This window comes from Gasterosteus aculeatus, chromosome 9 (genome assembly GCF_964276395.1).
Source record: "Gasterosteus aculeatus chromosome 9, fGasAcu3.hap1.1, whole genome shotgun sequence".
Lineage (NCBI taxonomy): Eukaryota > Metazoa > Chordata > Actinopteri > Perciformes > Gasterosteidae > Gasterosteus > Gasterosteus aculeatus.
In genome coordinates, this window is record NC_135696.1 from 17,935,755 (window position 1) to 17,952,820 (window position 17,066).

At 47.7% G+C, this 17,066-nt stretch overlaps 1 protein-coding gene across 8 annotated transcripts in view; it reads left to right on the top strand.

The window, feature by feature from the left end:
- Window positions 1–5,103: 5,103 nt before the first annotated feature.
- fat1a (FAT atypical cadherin 1a) overlaps window positions 5,104–17,066 on the top strand; it is a 61,827-nt gene continuing 49,864 nt past the window's right edge. For 7 of the 8 annotated variants that reach the window (XR_005713041.2, XR_005713040.2, XM_040185730.2 and 4 more), the window contains exons 1-2: window positions 6,670–6,847; window positions 8,289–11,581. Coding sequence is in view for 6 of the 8 variants with exons in the window: in XM_040185730.2 (XP_040041664.2) it covers window positions 8,317–11,581 (3,265 nt within the window). In the remaining 2 variants the exon portion in view is untranslated. Of the gene's footprint in view, window positions 5,230–6,669; window positions 6,848–8,288; window positions 11,582–17,066 lie in introns of those variants that run through there. The other variant, XM_040185731.2, reaches the window with a different exon arrangement.

Consider the following 17,066-nt stretch of genomic DNA (forward strand, 5'->3'; position numbering starts at 1 on the left):
TATACAAGCTAGATTAGCCGACATCGGAGCACTTGGCACTTTCCTTCTGCAAGTCTTTGAATGCAAGTGTCATGCACACGATACACCATGAGAATTATTATCTCTAACCTTCCATAAATGTTAGTAGCTTTGGGGAGCAAGAAGCAAACTGGAAATGATATATCTGGCTGCCAAATCCACAGCCCTAAAACTTTTTTTATTCAAATCAATTGTACATGTTTTTATATCGTGCTTGCATCAAACAAGATCATGGTTCATGTTAAAGGTATGACAGGAAAAAACAAAAAAATTCAAAATGTGATTACAAGAATAAATCAAAGTTATTGTGGACTTTTGGTTTCCCGTAGTACAAGTCCTGTGTGTGTGTGTTTGAGACACCCGTCCTCCATGGACTCTTTCACACGATACTCATTAGTAGAGATACATACCACGCCAACTGCTCTGTCAGTTCCTAGTTATGATTGCTAAATGATGGCTAAGTCACTTTTTTTTGAGGGATTGGATTAGCGAATGTTTATACGAGCGTTAAGGCGATCCATAGTTTTGGGTCACCGTTTAGCAAAATACTGGCGATTCACAAACCTCAGCAAGAAGACACCCACAATTACTCCTGTGTTTTTTGTGTGGTGTGTTTTGTACCGGTTGAACTCGGCGGCCCGTCTGTTTGCCGCAGATGTGATTACACAAAATCTTGCCTGCAGGCAAAGACCCGACGCCCATTCTCTGCTGCGATGGTGCCAAGGACGTACCCACATTATCCCAGGACTTAGTCACACAAATGTTCTCTGTTTTGTACCCAAAATAGTGAGAAAAAGAGAACAAGGCAAAGTTTGCTCCTTTTAAGGCCCGAGTATCTTTACTTTAAAGGAAAGAAGTGAGATATATTCCCGAGATCTGCGGATCAGGAGGACTCAGTAAAGGCCGCAGGGCTTTCTCTATGATATCTGCATCTGAGACAAGATGTGGCTCCTATTAGATAAGCAAATGTGAGGGTAAATACATAACACATGATTGCCAGAGGACTGTAATTTGCTTGCATTTGTACAACGGATGCGATTGAAGAGCGAGTCATTGCCCGAACAAATTCACCGTGAATTTGAATGGTTTCGTTTAATTTGCAATTTTCTGTTTCCGTCCGTCTGTTCAAGGGGAAAATGTGTGTTGGGTGAGGGTCTAATGCAAAATCATCCCCAGGGGCCGCAAAGCACTCCCAAGGCTCCGTATCACTGTCTTGAAGCCCTAAGCTCCAAATGAACATGCACCATTCCGCTGTGTGCCGTTTTCAGTCGCTTTTGGACATCATCAAACCGTCCCTGCAAAGCAGGACGTTTCTTGCTCGGGCATCTGTTTCCTCCTGATATGTACGAATTCACAAGTTGCACTGCAATGAGGAATTATCTGTGCTCCCAGGGTGGGAGATGAGTAGTGTGTGTTAACATGAAGTGGAGCGCAGCATCATTTTAATGTGCCACAACAAGAGGATGGAGGTTTCTCTACAAACACGCTCCTCCATTACAAGGCTTTACTAATCCATCCATGCAAATCCATATCCAAAATGCGCCTTTTGTGTATAATCCCGACACAATTTCCCCGGGATTAGGATTTGGTATGAAGACAAAAAACCACTGGTGGAATACAATGCACCAAAAATATCAAGCAGTGTTGGGTTGAATTTGTTGTTGCTCCCCCACCGCCTTTTATACATTACATCACATCAAAGAACCGGCCTCTCAAGGGAGAAGGCCGAAGTACCAGATTCTGTATGTTGACAGGAAAACATACACCGCACGCAAAAACAGATTACATCCCTCTATCCAATACCACAACCATTTGTTCCACTTCAGTCACACTTTGTGTTTGTGTAGCGACGGCAAAGATAGACCGCACCAAGCAGTCGTGATTAGCACGCACTCTTCAGAGATATTATCTGCCCGAGCCACGTACTCTGGCAGTCAATCAGCACTCCACAGTTCAAGGTCTCTGGAGGAGACGGGGAACCACCAAAAATAAACGTGTTTCAATGTATCGGAGCTGCAGCATTAAGCATAAGATATTACAATACGTCCCTGATAACCTTTTGTGTGAGCTGTGGTTGACTAAAATGTGAAGCTCATTGCAACTTGCATGTTTTGTCTATTTTCATTTGAAGCAACGGTTAGCGCTTGTTAGCTTACGTTAGCATAAAGCCTGAAAGCCGGGCCAGACAATAAGTCTGGCTTTACTCAAGTAAACAAAATCTGACGTCCAAAATCTACTAATGAACCCAATTTATAATTTTTCTATGGATTAAACAAATAATGTCTTAAGTATTAAACTTGACAACTGCTTGTTTTTTTTCTAAACGCATTGGATAGTTTCAGACTAGCTGCTGTAATCAATCTGATCCAAGTAAAGCCAACCAGCTGCTGACCCCGGCTATGCATCAATCGTACATTTGTACAAGAGCGGCATCAATTTTCTAATCCAAACCACACTTTGTTTTGGCACATTCTCCAAAATAGCTCGCCACGTACTTTTTTTAGTCCACAATAGATGGAACCGAATGATCTTTATAGGGGTGACTTATTTTGATTCAAAGCAGCTATTTCGTGGCAAAACAGTTTCACAAAGAATAAAATCATCAGCGATGTCCTTTCTCTTCTTTGGTGACTATGGACTTCGTTATCAGGGCTAAGAAGGCAAACAATCTGATCACAGTCCTTTCTGAGTGCACTGTGATCCGACTGGGGACGTCTTCAGGGACGGCCGTCTTATTTCACTTGCGAAAATGCAACTCTGTGAGTCCAACGCACGGGAGGGAGGGGAGGGGGAAGTGGGTTATTGATTTCCCGACGGATGCGGCTCAGGTTTCCATGATAACCTGAGGACTGCACTGATCTATTTTGCACGTGCATGCTCTCCTAAAGTAACACCACCAAATAAATAATGCTATAATGTCATCTCTCCTAACAACTTGCCCCAGATATTGCACACTGTCTTTTTGTGTCTCCTTTTTTTTTTTAGGTAATTACGGAAGCTCCTACAAGCAAAGGGCTTTGCTAAAATAATCTCCTGCTTTGCTTGAGGCACCGTGGAGTCTTTATTTTCAGAGCACAGCAGTTTGCAGCTGCAGGGACAATGACAATTGTTTATTATTATTCCCCATAAATTTCTCGTGTCTTTTTCCCGAAAACAGCCCCCAACAACCTTCCCACACTTAAATAGTGTTAGATACACTGTGTGATTTTGCGATAGCATTCTCTTTCCTCATCTTAAGAACAGCGGCACCAGCTCTGTGAGGGTCAGCGTCTTTGCTCGAGGACACTAGAGCAGAATGGATATTGAATTATTCCGATCTCTCAAACAGTTAAACTCAGCCTCGGGAATCAGATTCTAAACAGATTGGAAGGTGGAAGAAACAGATACCTGGGCGCTCCGTTGCTGCAGGCTCACTACAAATCATCTGTGTCTTTTACTGATCTCGCTAGTTTCATGTTGCAGGGGAAACCGCATTAGTCACGAGGTGTGGTGGGGTAGCAACTCACTCAGCACATTAGTCCTGTTCCGGACCCTCTCTCCGGACGATCTGCAGCATCTTAGTATGTGATTTTAAGTGGAAGTCGAGCCTGCAGTATGTGACGGGGGGGTGCAGCACCCTGTAGACTCTGTTACACTGAGGCTTATGGGCTGAGGACTGGAGCTGGAGTCATCCAGCTGTCACACTGTGTACAGTCGGTGATATAGAAAATAATTATAAATCTCCAGTAAGGCGACGGGCTGCTGATTTTAAGTCAAATGGTCTTATGCTGCTTTAACGTTACCTTTTTAAGGGATTGCCGGTGTTCTGTAATGTAAACACCAGGCGTCCGCCCCGTACATACATGGTATGTGAGGCGTTCTATCTGACCCCCCCCCCCCCTTGCAGACGGGGAGCGCAAAACGCTCGGTGAGATCAAAGCGGTGGAAGCAGCCCTGGGCATCACCTGAACTGAATTCAATTAAAGTTTAACAGGCGGATCAGAGGGAAGGCTAAGAGAGAGAAGAGGGGGGCCGGTTTCAGATACCAAACATTATCTGTGACAAAAGTGAGAGTAAAAAGTGAGGGGAGACCAAGAGATGAGAGAGACAAAACATTACACACCTGCTCTGTAGCACACGAGCTGAATATTTCCTCCCTCCTTCTTTATCTCTCTCTCTTTCTCACACTCACACACTCACACACACACACACACAACCACACATGCATCCACATTAAACCCATAGGTCTCGTTCGTTTACTCAGCCTGTGGGCAAATGTGACTTTAATGAGCCGGTGCTGAAAGGACATTAGGCAGAGACCCCAGCAGCCCCTTTTCTGCTTTGGCATTCTTTGGCAGCCACTTGACAGCATGGTGTCGACTTCAGTTGTTAACCACATGTTCCAGGAGGACGAATGGAGACATTTGCCCCTCTGATGCTCAAGTGCATTCGCTGATCACTTTTGAGACGAGCCGGGTGGGGGGGATTCTTATCAAAGAGCGACACCACACAGTCCGTAAATACAAAGAAAAAGCCATATTTTTAAAAAGAATGGTCGCTTTGATTTTGGAGAGAATAAACCCAGGCACCCCACTAAGGTGTGCACGTGATGATGAGAGGCATGTGACGTCAGAGCTGAAGGTGTAAGATCCTGGATGCCTTCAAGGAGAACAGATATGCTGCTATTTTGTGGTTTTCTCAAATTGCTTTTTCTTTTGGAAGAAAATAATTAAAAAAAAATCTCTGCAGCAAAATATGTTTGAATTGATGAAATGTATTTTATGAATGCATCAAACGAGCCTTTGCTGACGGATGAAAAGATTGCTATTAATTCATTACAATACTTGGCTTTTTTTTCTGTGCTCAATATTCGGCTAATAACAAAGACATCGCTTTCATCACCAGTCGTTGATGTGACTCCCTCCCTCCCCCCCTACTCCCCCTCCAGAGCCTCTCTCACTTTTCCAAACACGAGTACTGACGACCAGAAAATCCCGACATTGTTTGTTGGTCTTCTGGTCGCACTCCTAACAGGCTCGGAGAGAAAAAAAAAAAGTCCGCTATCACCTGAAGGCATCAGCCGCGTGCCGCTCTACCTGATCCGTTTCTGGAGCAGAGGAGCGACGCAAACCGAAAGCCTTCAGCTCTCCTGCGCCGAGACACCCGGGCGCGATGGCTGCGATGTGAAGTCGGGTTTTCGGAGCGGCATCCCGCGATCACCCAGCTGCTCTGGTGAGTCGATCACAGGCTTTGTTTCTAAAAAAGCAGTTTAAACGACTCTTCAAAACTTTGCGCGCTCTCTCTCTCTCTCTCTCTCCTCGGACTATATTTCTTCTGGGCGTTGAAGAGGAATACGCACCTGCGCACACACACACACACACGCACGCACGCATGCATGCATGCGCGCGCGCACACCAACCACAGGAGCAGCACACAGGTTGACAAGTTGTCTAGCAGCATGCGGCGTGAGGCTTTCTGCAGGGCGCACCGGCTGGATCACTGCAGTCCGGGCGAGGGCAGTGAGACAGCGCCATCAATCGCGTAGCGGCCACACACTCCCGGGCGCCTGTGTGGAGGCAACGTGGGGCCAGTTTTGGGGGTCTGGGAAGCGGTCAGGAGAGGAGGGGGTGTGTGGTGGGGTGGGGTGCAGTTGATGGGATCAGACGGAGGCTTCTTGGCGAATGCACCTCCGCCATCAGTCATCTTGGTCTGCTGCCAAAAACACAGACCCTGGGACGCGCTGCTGGACTCTGCTATTAAAAGACAATTACATTAGTGGGAATAATGAGAATAATGAGAAGCAGATAATCCCCGGAATTGATGTTTAAGCACCTAAATTGCCCCAACACGAGCGGGGAACTTTGCATTTGCAAGTGGTATTAGCCGATTTGTCATCACGAGGGATGCCCCGACCTGTGATTTTATTTGCAAATTACAGTTTATCCACCTTTTCACGCTGACATCACAATTATGATAGGAATGTACGGGTCATTTTTTTTTCCAGCACAGCAAGCATAAATTATTGTCTAATTGGCACTCTGTTTGTTTGCTCACCAGCAGCCTGGGGTCATACTGATCTCACCTTTTCATTTTTTTTGTTGCCACAAAACGGCCTTGACAGGGACCCTTAACGGGATAAGTGGTTTGGGCTGCAGCTGAACAGGTGAATATTGGATTAACGTTAGTCCCAATTGGGCCGGATGAGGTTTTGCTCTTCGACATCTGCCATGTCATACAATGTTAATGGGGCTTTGTCGTGTGTTATCTTAGTTTAGATTGTTGCTATAATTACAAAGGATTAAGAAATAAACAACAAAATCGAGCTAAAAAATTGGCTGCTGTATTCCTAAATTACATTTTACGCATAATGTCTCAGTTGCGCAGAATAATCCATTCAAAAATAAATATATCGATTTAATTTCACTGAAAACGGACGCTCCTAAAATAAAGGCCACATTTAGGGCTCACAGGTGAAGTGGCCGGAAGTTTATATGTTTTTTATACCTTTTTTTTCTTCAGAACCCGTTGTTACTCAAACATAGGCTCACGGTGCAATGACAGGGAGAAGAAGAAAAAAAAATCAAAGCAGCCTAAACCCCCAATCCTGCTTTCCGAGCGGAAAGGTTTCATCCCGCTGCCAAAGCCGCGGTAAGTAGATCCGGACGTGCGCAGCGCGGAGAGATACCGGGCAGCTCCAGCGCGCGAGCAGCGAGGGGGCAGCGCGCGCGCGCGGCTCAGCGGGCAGATGGAGCAGCGGAGAGGAGGCGAGTCCACGTATTACCATGCCGAGATTTGGACTACATGAACCGCACGCGAAGCCTCCGAATATACGAGATTGATAATAGAAGAGGTACGTGAATCCTCGGGTTTCCTTGTTGTTCGGGGGTCTTTTTTTGGAGCTTCGGGCACGAGTAAGAGAAAAAGTTCCTCGGCTTTGTGAGCCGCGGCGTCCGGGAAAGAAACCAACCGCCGCTGCTTTCTCCACCTCCACGGAGGAGGAGGAGGAGGAGGGGAGGGGGGTGTTGGAAGTTCACTAACCGATTAATTTCGCTTTCCACCGCATGTGTTTTTATTTAGTTGTGTATTATTCGCACTGGTGATAGTTTACGCGTTGTGTTTGGAAAAGTGCAGAGTGTTTTTTTCCCTTTTCTCCTCCGGAGTGAATCTGTGGTCCGCGCACGGCCGCCGTCGCTCGGCGGAGTGAATGGCTCTTAGTTGGGGGATGGGGGGGTTTGAAATGAAATACTTTTCAACTTATTCTCTTGAAAGATTGCATGGGTCGTTTGTGGAAAACCAGTTGGCTGGTTAGAGGTTGCAGAGAAGAACATTACGCATTTACCTTTTTTTTGTGTCTTATGTGTAAAAAAACAAAACCCAGAAGTTTTAGTTTCTTTTCTTCCTTTTTCTTGGTATAATGGTCGCGCACTAGCAGATGGTTCTTTTGTACCTGCGGGGGATAGTTTCAGATTTAAGGTATTTCCTAGTTGGTCTCTGTCACTTATTAACCCCCACATTGAGCATTAATAACTAAACCTTGCTCGGGTCAAAAGTAAATAATATGTGCTCTATGCAGCGCTCTCCTGCGCAGACATTTATCTGGCTTTTATTTGTCTTTGTGCGGACTCCCACGCAGCCCGACACGTTGTAAAGCGCCTGTAAACGCGTGAATGTGCAATATTAAAGCCGTCTCAGTCATCTGCTCTTTGCTTTTTATTAGCGATCGGGGCTTTCATTCTCATTTAGATCTAGAATTGTTGGTCTTTACTGGCAGAAATCAATAACTGTTGATGGTTCCTCACTTCATAGGGATTCATTTCTTTTTTCATTGCAATTAAATGCGCATTGAATCTATACATTTTTGTTTTTTCCATTTTTTTCCCATCTCTTTTGTCGGTTCTTTCTCTGAGCTCATTGAGGTTGAGATACGTTATGTTATGAAGGGCACGTATTTGGCATCTGGCTTTGTGCAGATGTGGGAGCAGGTTCGGCTTAGATCTCGTTCCCTGACTGACTGCTCTGCTTGATCTTATTTCCACATGGAACCTGTTCAGCTACTTATCAACCCAGCCATCACTTGTCGTGACATTTAACGGAGAGCAGGAACGCGCGCGGCGAAGAAAGCTACGCGTTTTTCTGGCAGTTAGACGATCTGTCCGCGAGGCGTGATAGTAAAAAAAGGGATGATTTCATGTGTTATGCTCTATTTTCTTAAAGGTAATTATGGTTATTACAAAATGCCCATGCATGATGCTGTGTCATAACGCTAACGGCCCCCTGTTGTTTGTCTCCAGGTGGTTCTGTGAAGATCACGGTACGATAATGGGGAAACTCTTGGTTTCACTGCTTGTGCTGCTGCTGCTGCAGCAGCTCTGTGGCTGCGCAGGGAACCAGAGGATGACGAGGGCCGCCTCCATGCAATTCACCCACTCTGTTTACAACGCCACCATATACGAGAACTCTGCTGCTAAGACGTACTTAGAGAGTCACGCCAAGATGGGGATCTACGTCACAGACCCGGCCTGGGAGATACGGTACAAAATCATCTCTGGGGACAATGAGAACCTATTCAAAGCCGAGGACTACCTGCTGGGAGATTTCAGTTTTTTGCGAATAAGGACCAAAGGAGGCAGCACCGCCATTCTCAACCGGGAGGTTAAGGACCACTACGTGCTGACTGTTAAAGCTTCCGAGAGGGGTACCGATTTTGAGTGTCGCGCTAAAGTGAAAGTGCAGGTACAGGACACCAACGATCTGAGGCCTCTCTTCTCACCAACGTCCTACAGCATCTCTCTGCCGGAGAACACGGCCATGCGCACCAGCGTGGCCAAGGTCACGGCGACCGACGCGGATATCGGTACCAACGGGGAATACTACTACAGCTTCAGGGAGTCCACGGACATGTTTGCCGTTCACCCAACGAGCGGCGTGGTGACACTGACGGGAAAGCTCGACTTCTCTGAGAAGAAGCTGTACGAGCTGGAGATCCTCGCGGTGGACCGAGGGATGAAGCTGTACGGCAGCAGCGGCTTCAGCAGCATGGCCAAGCTCACAGTGAGGGTGGAGCAGGCTAACGAGCACGCGCCCGTAATCACCGCCGTGACCTTGGCCCCCTCGGGTGTGGACCACGACCCCACCTACGCCATCGTGACCGTGGAGGACGGTGACCAGGGCCAAAATGGAGAGATCGCGTCGCTGAGCATTGTTGCCGGGGACCCTCTTCAGCAGTTCAAGGCCGTGAGGAGCAGCCCCGGGAGCAAAGAGTATAAAATAAAAGCGGTCAAGGATGTAGACTGGGACAGCCAGCCTTTTGGATACAACCTCACTCTACAGGCCAAGGACAAAGGCAGCCCACCGCAATTTTCATCCGTTAAATTGGTACATGTCACTTCTGCACATTTCAAAGCGGGCCCTCCTATATTTGAAAAGGCCGTCTACAGAGTCAATCTGAGTGAATTTGCCCCTCTTCTTACACCTGTCACTATGGTAACAGCCCTGCCACACTATCCACAGCTAAAATATGCCTTTAAACACAAGTCTGACAAGAACAAATTTGCTATCAATCCAGATACTGGTTTAATCAGCACCGCAGGACCGATCAATGCTGATTTCACGCCCCGGTTCGAGCTGGACGTGATCACAGTCGACAAAAAAGCGGCGGCGAAAGTGATCGTTGACGTGATTGACGTGAATAACAATGCGCCCGAGTTCGAGCAGACGTCTTACGCGGCCAGCGTCGACGAGAACGTACCCGCGGGGACCAGCGTGGTAGCAGTTAAAGCCACCGATCTCGACAGAGGCGAGAACGGCTACGTGACCTACAGCATTACCAACGTGAGCCCCCAGCCGTTTGTCATCGACTACTTCTCCGGTGTCGTCAGCACCTCGGAGGTCCTAGATTACGAGCTCATGCCGAGGATTTATAACCTCAAAGTCCGAGCGTCCGATTGGGGGTCCCCTTACCGAAGAGAGGTGGAGGCATCAGTGACCATTACGTTAAACAACCTGAACGACAATAAGCCTTTGTTTGAGAACGTCGACTGTGAAGTGACCGTCCCGAGAGATCACGGCGAGGGAGAGCAGATAACAACCGTGTCTGCCATAGACGCCGATGAGCTGCAGCTGGTGCGGTACCACATCAAAGCTGGGAATGAGCTCGACCTGTTCGAGCTGAACCCAAACTCCGGCGTGCTGTCGCTGAAGCGAACGCTGGGCGAGGGAGAGGCCGCTAAGGTGTCCTCCCACAGTTTGCAAGTCATTGCGACGGACGGCGAGCACGAGACCCGGCCGATGACCATGAACATAACCGTCATCACGGCGCGCAAGCCGGTCCAGCTAAAATGCGTCGAGACCGGTGTCGCCACCTTGCTGGCAGAAAAGCTGCTCCAGGGCAGCAGGATCCACATGCAAACCGAGCCCGACGACAACCTGATGGACTTCCACACGGTCAACCGGGCTGCTCCGCAGTTTGCAGAGTCGTTCCCGAGTGTCGTCGAAGTGAAAGAGGACCTGCCCGTCGGGGCCCGGATTGTCCACCTAAGTGCCACGGACTCGGACAGCGCCTTCAACGGCAAACTAGTGTACGTAATCTCAGGAGGCGACACGGAGAGCCGCTTCAATGTAGAAATGGAAACCGGTTGGCTTTTGGTATATTCCCCTCTGGACAGGGAGACGACAGACCAGTACACCCTCAACATTACGGTCTATGATCTCGGCATACCACAGAAATCCTCGTCGCGCCTCCTGGGCGTCAAGATCCGAGACGCCAACGATAACAGCCCCAAGTTTTTGCAGGACTCGTATTCGGTCGACATTGGTGAGGGCACGGCAGTCGGCACGGACATCATCCAGGTGGATTCGACGGACAGAGATCAAGGAGATAATGGAGTCGTGAAGTATTCAATCCTGGGGGGCACGGACCATTTCGCCATTCACGAGAAGACCGGCGTGGTGACTGTGACGCGGCCGCTGGACCGCGAGCTCCACCCGGTTTACTTGCTTAAGATCGCGGCGCGCGACCAGGCGGCGAACGAGCCCCAGTTAGTGTCCACGGTGCCGCTGAAAATCACCCTGGAAGACGTGAATGACAATCCGCCGAAATTCGTCCCCCCCAACTATCGCGTGAAGGTGAGGGAGGACCTACCGGTCGGCACGGTTATCATGTGGCTAGAGGCTCACGACCCTGATATCGGACCTTCCAGTCAGGTACGATACAGCCTCACCGACAACGGGGACGGGAACTTCGAGGTGGACAAACTCAGCGGCGCCGTGCGGATCCTGCAGAGTCTAGACTACGAGACCAAGCAGGTGTACAACCTGACGGCAAAGGCCAAAGACAAAGGCAAGCCCATGTCCCTGTCCTCGACCTGCTTCGTCGAGGTGGACGTGGTGGACGTCAATGAGAACCTCTACCGACCTTTGTTCAGGTCGTTTGTGGAAAAGGGATTTATAAAAGAAGACGCGCTCGTTGGGACCTCCGTGATGACGGTGTCGGCCGAAGACGAGGACGAGGGGCGCGATGGAGAGATTCGATACTCCATCCGAGAAGGGTCCGGCCTGGGAATATTCACCATCGACGAGGAAACGGGTGAGTTCCTTTTCTCCGTGTTACTACAGAGCTGTATGAAGCTGTGATTGTTTGTATGAAAAAAAGCAAAGAAAGGACACATCAGAGTGAAAATGTGTTCCGCAGCTCAAGTTTATTCAGTTCGTCACAGTGTGGAACAATGAGGTGAGGGAGTCTGCCAGGAGACGGGTAACCCGCCCGATTCATGTCAATTTTCCTCTCCGGAACAATTGACGACAGGAACAGATGGACCAGCTGTCCCTCAGACCTGTGTGGATATCCCTGAGTGGGCTGCTGCAGTCCGAAGAAGATTCAAAGTGGTTTCACTAAATTTACATATTCCATCTTAAATATTGAGAATATCTGTCACACATGAGACATAAACGTTCAAATAGCAAGGCTTTTTTTTTTTAATGCAACAAGGCATTTTCAACGTTGTACTGAAGGCAGGATTTTCTGGCGGCCCGTTGCTGTGTTGCAGAGGATGTGTTAACACTTGCTCAAATGCCCAGAACAATTTTAACAGCCGACTCAAATGAGCTCGAAATAAGCAGTCTGGAATTTCAGGATTTCTTCCCCAAAACCTCACCTGATTTGACTGAATTGAACTTGGCTTGTCCACTTTTTATAAGCTTGGTTGCCACATTCTTGGGTGGCTTAATGTCCCCCCCCCCATATTTGAAAAGCAATATATCTCTGCAATATACATATTTAATGTCTAAATGAGGCAGTGGAACTTAATGCATAATACATTGATATCTCAAAGTTTACAAGATAGCCGGGAACGCAATTTGTCAGTGTTCTGCTGACGTTAACTGTTGTAAAAGGGCGTTTTTATTTTTAGTCCAAGTTTATTAAAAGATCATCAACAGATATATGGGAATTATTATATGAACAGGAAGTCTCCTCAGCGAACCTGTTGGGAAATACTTTCTTCTGGTAAATTTAGTGGACGGAGAAGAGCCTTCATGAAGGATCCGTCCTTCGGGACTGTGTGTCAGCTGCGGTGTGTTTGTGATTGTGGCTGAATTCTCATTTGTAATAAGATTTAGCTTTATGAACAGACATGCTGGGAGCTCGAGCCAGTCACTTCCTTGCAAAGATTTTGAGGTCAGCTTCTCCCTGTGATGTACTAAGTTGACTTTAGCCAAAGGAACAGTACAAATGTAAAATGGACTACGGCCCTCCGACTTGAAAGAGACCGCAGGCAGCCAAGCGGCGGGTCCGTGTCTAACTTTTAATCCGGCGTGGGGGTGCAGATTTAGGCAGCCCGGTCTGATCTGCCACTTAATCCACGAGGGCCATATTAAGTGATTATCAGGAGGTGCAATGATAGTATTGTCCCGGGGCTGGGTCCTGCTATTATGGATTACGTCTGAGGTCAGAAGACGGCTAAATACAGCCGAGGCGTTTGCGCCGCTCCCACGATTTCACAGGACGCAGGCTGTGCTTTGTACCACCGTGTGCGCTTAAAGGCCCGCTGCGTGTTCACCGCTGCAGCTGCACGTTGTGAATCTTTAACCAGGATGTGAACGGTTCAAAATTAGAAAATGCATGAATAGGCGGTGCGTGGAGGAGCGCCAGGAGCCACACACCTTCAGTTGTGGATTTTTGCTTTTTTTTGGGGGGGGTGGGAAGCCGTGTGGGAAGAACATTAAAGTCTTTTCCCGTTTTACTCGATGCTCGTTATTCTAAACCAACGGCGTTGAGTCTGCAGGGAGAACAGGATCAGTTTGCCTCATGGTTTTTATCTACGTTGTAGTGTTTTGTTTGTTCTTTCACCACAGCGTGAGTCTCTTCTCGCAGCGATCCACAACAACACAGTGACAACAATACTACTTTGTGGCTCACAAAGTGTTGCTGTGGAAAAAAAAAAAGCGTTCTGCGGTCGCTGATGCCAGAAGACGGAGTGATGCTCCTCGAGTAGGTGTATCTAACAGATCGCAGCAAAGCTTGTATTTAAGAATAGGCTCGCTTCCCACTTCACTGACGTGCACAAACCACACAGGCAGCAAACAAGTTATTGTTTGTGAGATATAGCGAATAGAATTTTGTCCGCTATTGCTAATGATTTTCTTTTCATTTGCAATTAGGAAGTAAAAGAACCCTTTTGGATCGAAGCTCCTTGTCCAGATGTGGTTCCTTTTCTCTCTGGCGGCTCAGGCAGCTCATGGCAACTGTTGGCCCAGACAGTCTGTGTGTTATTAAAAGCTCTGTGGTCACTGGCTTGGTGCCATCTTAATTTAAACCTACTCTTATCAAATCTCCTTCCAGGGCCCCTTCCCCTGCTGCAGACTGCATTTACCATTCCTCGCTCTAATCTGAAGAATTCGCTCCTAGTCGAGTGTTGTTTGACCGACGGAGACCTAAAAGAGTTTGAGCCACAAAACAGAACTTTTATAATACTGAACCTATTGTCTATATATGCTTGTATTTAAAAGGAACAATGTACAACATTCAGAGCAACAGCGAAAAAACAATTATTCGCTAAGTAAAGAAAGAGCAGAGTCATTTCCACCTGGGCAGAGAATGAAGTCACTCTTTCTCTGTGTGTGTTGTAATCCGAGTGTCTCCTTGCTTTTCTTACACAGAAATCGGCTGCGTCTGCCTTTAGTGCATGTGAGTGCACGTCAGTGCAGCGTCCACCCCCCTCCCCGCCGCCGCTCTGCACTGCTCTCGTACAGCAGTTGTAGCCCACAGTCAGCCGGCGGAATCGGGGCCGCCGCGGCTGTTAGCATCGTTAGCATTGAGCGTCCATGTTGGGGGGCCGTAAAGAGACAGTCGGAACCGTACCCCTCACGCGTCGGGGGCTTGTATGCTAAGTAGATCGCCACAGTTTCACTTGTTCGGGCCCGAGAGGTCAACAGATCAGGACGACCCAGGGCGCACGCCAAGTTTGTCGCAAATGGCGGATGATGGCGATTTCCACTTCCTCAGGAAGCCGTTGCAGATATTTTTTTTAAAGATTCTCGGACACTCAACCTCACCTGGCAGACTGGCTGCAACTTAAATAAAAAGGTCAGGGGGGAGAGTTTGTGCAGGGCCCAACTATGAGTTGCCTTATTGTTGAGGTGAATGAATACTTCCAGCTTCCTGGGCTGGTGATAAGCCACGAGCAATAAAGCCGTTCTTATCGTGATGAACCGAGCCTCCACTCCTTAAGTACACCGGAATCACGCCCACCCGGACGCACCTTTGGACATCATGCAAACAGAGAAAGATTGCATGTGTTTTTTAATTTTTATTTCCCAATAAGTAACTCTTTCATTGTTCTTAGATGACTAATGGAAATTCTGCAAGTCGAGACGCTGATCAAAAGCTTTTAGACTTTGGACAAACTAGTGCACGACATTGCCTCAGTCTGCTGGATGGAGGTGATGCTGATGAGAAATGTCTCTTGACATGTTTTTTCGTCTTTTGATTTGAAGGATGCCGGACAGCGATGTCCTTCGGCTCGCCATCCGGCAAGGGCGCCGCGTTACTCAAGAATCCCCAGTGCAGAATATGTACAGACCGACGCGGTGATTGAATCAGCCCCAGAACAGTAATATAGAGATGGGTTGCAAAGCGGGAGGGGTTGGGGGGGAATGATGGACGCTGCTTGATTGAAAATAAAGTTATACCTCTACTTCTGTCAATTACCTGTATTATGGTACGCCGCCATCCTCGTGTTGTGTCTCAGTTTGAAGGGAAATCGTCCAGTGTACAAGGTGACCAGAGCAGAGTGTGTTTGGGTCCAGATGAGATGCAGAATGCTGATTGCATCATGCATGCGTTGCCCTTTCGTTTTTGGATAATAGATGCATTGCCCTTTCCCTCGAAGCCTGCGTTGTAAATGCGTTCTTTGTTATAGCAAAATGAAACGGTGTGACACATAATAACAAAGTCCTGTTAATGTGTTTTTTTCCCCATTTTTCCAGCAGAAATAAAACTGCCCGTCCAAGTAAAATAAAGTCCTGACAGTAACAAATAAACGCAGGCCGTGCGGTTTGCTCTACGCCCTCGATTCTTCCATTCGGTGCCGGTGTGTCGGAGATAAAAGTGGGACTGCAAAGTGGCACATGGTTCCGAATGGTCTTTGCTTGAGTGCCGTTACCGTGGAGACGGGACCAGGAATGTGCACGGGGACAAAGTTGACTATAGGTTGCTAAATGAAAAACACAGTTTGCCTTCTTAGAAGTATGTTGTTCTCTCAGTCCATTAAATCTTTTTAAAGGAACTCGAGGCCGCCTCGTGCAGCGGACGGGCTTCCTTGTGGGATCATTCTGACACGTGAATTAGATCTTAAGGGCCTGATTTTAATTTAGTAAAACACATTGCTAATAAAGACTGTATTTGAGTTTGCTGTTATTCAACGCGCGGAACCTCTGGCAGACACGGCGGCGCACTGCTTTATGTAGGACAAACAGCAGTGATATTTTGAAAAGATTAGCATCTCCCTCACAGACACATCTGAGAGCGCGTTCGCCGGCGGCTTTCACTGCTAAAATTATGGCCGAGAAACTGACGTGCTTTTATCCTTTTATTTAAACATCAGCAGCTGTGTCTTTTTTTTTCGATTTCATGATTACTGGTACTTGGCAAGCGACGGTCCTTCCCGCAGACACACTCAGGTCGGGTGTGTGTCATTAATGCGACATGAGGACATGGACACAACAACCGCATATAACCCTGTGACTCTGTCTTGGCTTTGAAGAAATTGTTCTTGTTGATTTGGCTTCTAGAGAGATGGATAAAGAGATTGATGCCATCCTGGTGTTTAAATGATTCATCTGAAACTCGGGCCATCAGACAGGTAGATACTGATGAAGACAGACAGACGTGGGAAACCGGGCACCTCTGTTTCGTTCAACCAACTGGAGTGTAAAAACGTCAGGCTTCTGACGGCTGCTCAAACAATGTGCTTGCCAGCCAATATTAATGAGTTCATTAATCCGGTTCACTTACTGCCGGTAGATAGATTCTGTCTGTTCTGAAGCTATAAGAACGGTGTTTTGTTGTGTCACGCTCTACGGCGGCTGAGCTTGGCAGACGGGACGTCGTCGGTAGGAAATGGCTTCCTGGTCAACGCAGTGGAGCCCGGAGACGCCCGTTAGACCTCCTTAGGCCGGGTGGAGTTACTGTGTGCAACGGGAATATAGAGAGAGCTATAATATTGGAAGATAGAAAAAAAATAGATGTTGTGGGTCTGGGGGCGGAGGGTGTTTCCCTTGTTGTTCCTTGGCGGTGTAGAAACGGCTCCTAAATAATGCTGTGATATTGACCTGTTCAAAGGCGGTTGAAAGAACGCTGTTCCCAGTAACAATGGAGGCTTTGTATCGTCGGCTAAGTCCCCCCAAAAGCTATCCCGACTGGAATTAACAGGCAATTTATTTTTTAAACGAGGGAGAAAAACCCATTCCGACATGCATCAGAGATATGTAACAAGTGCATGAAAAGATTCAGTTAGCAGTCAGCGCACAAGTAAATGATGCTGGTCGTTTTCCCGTCATACAGAAGGGCGACT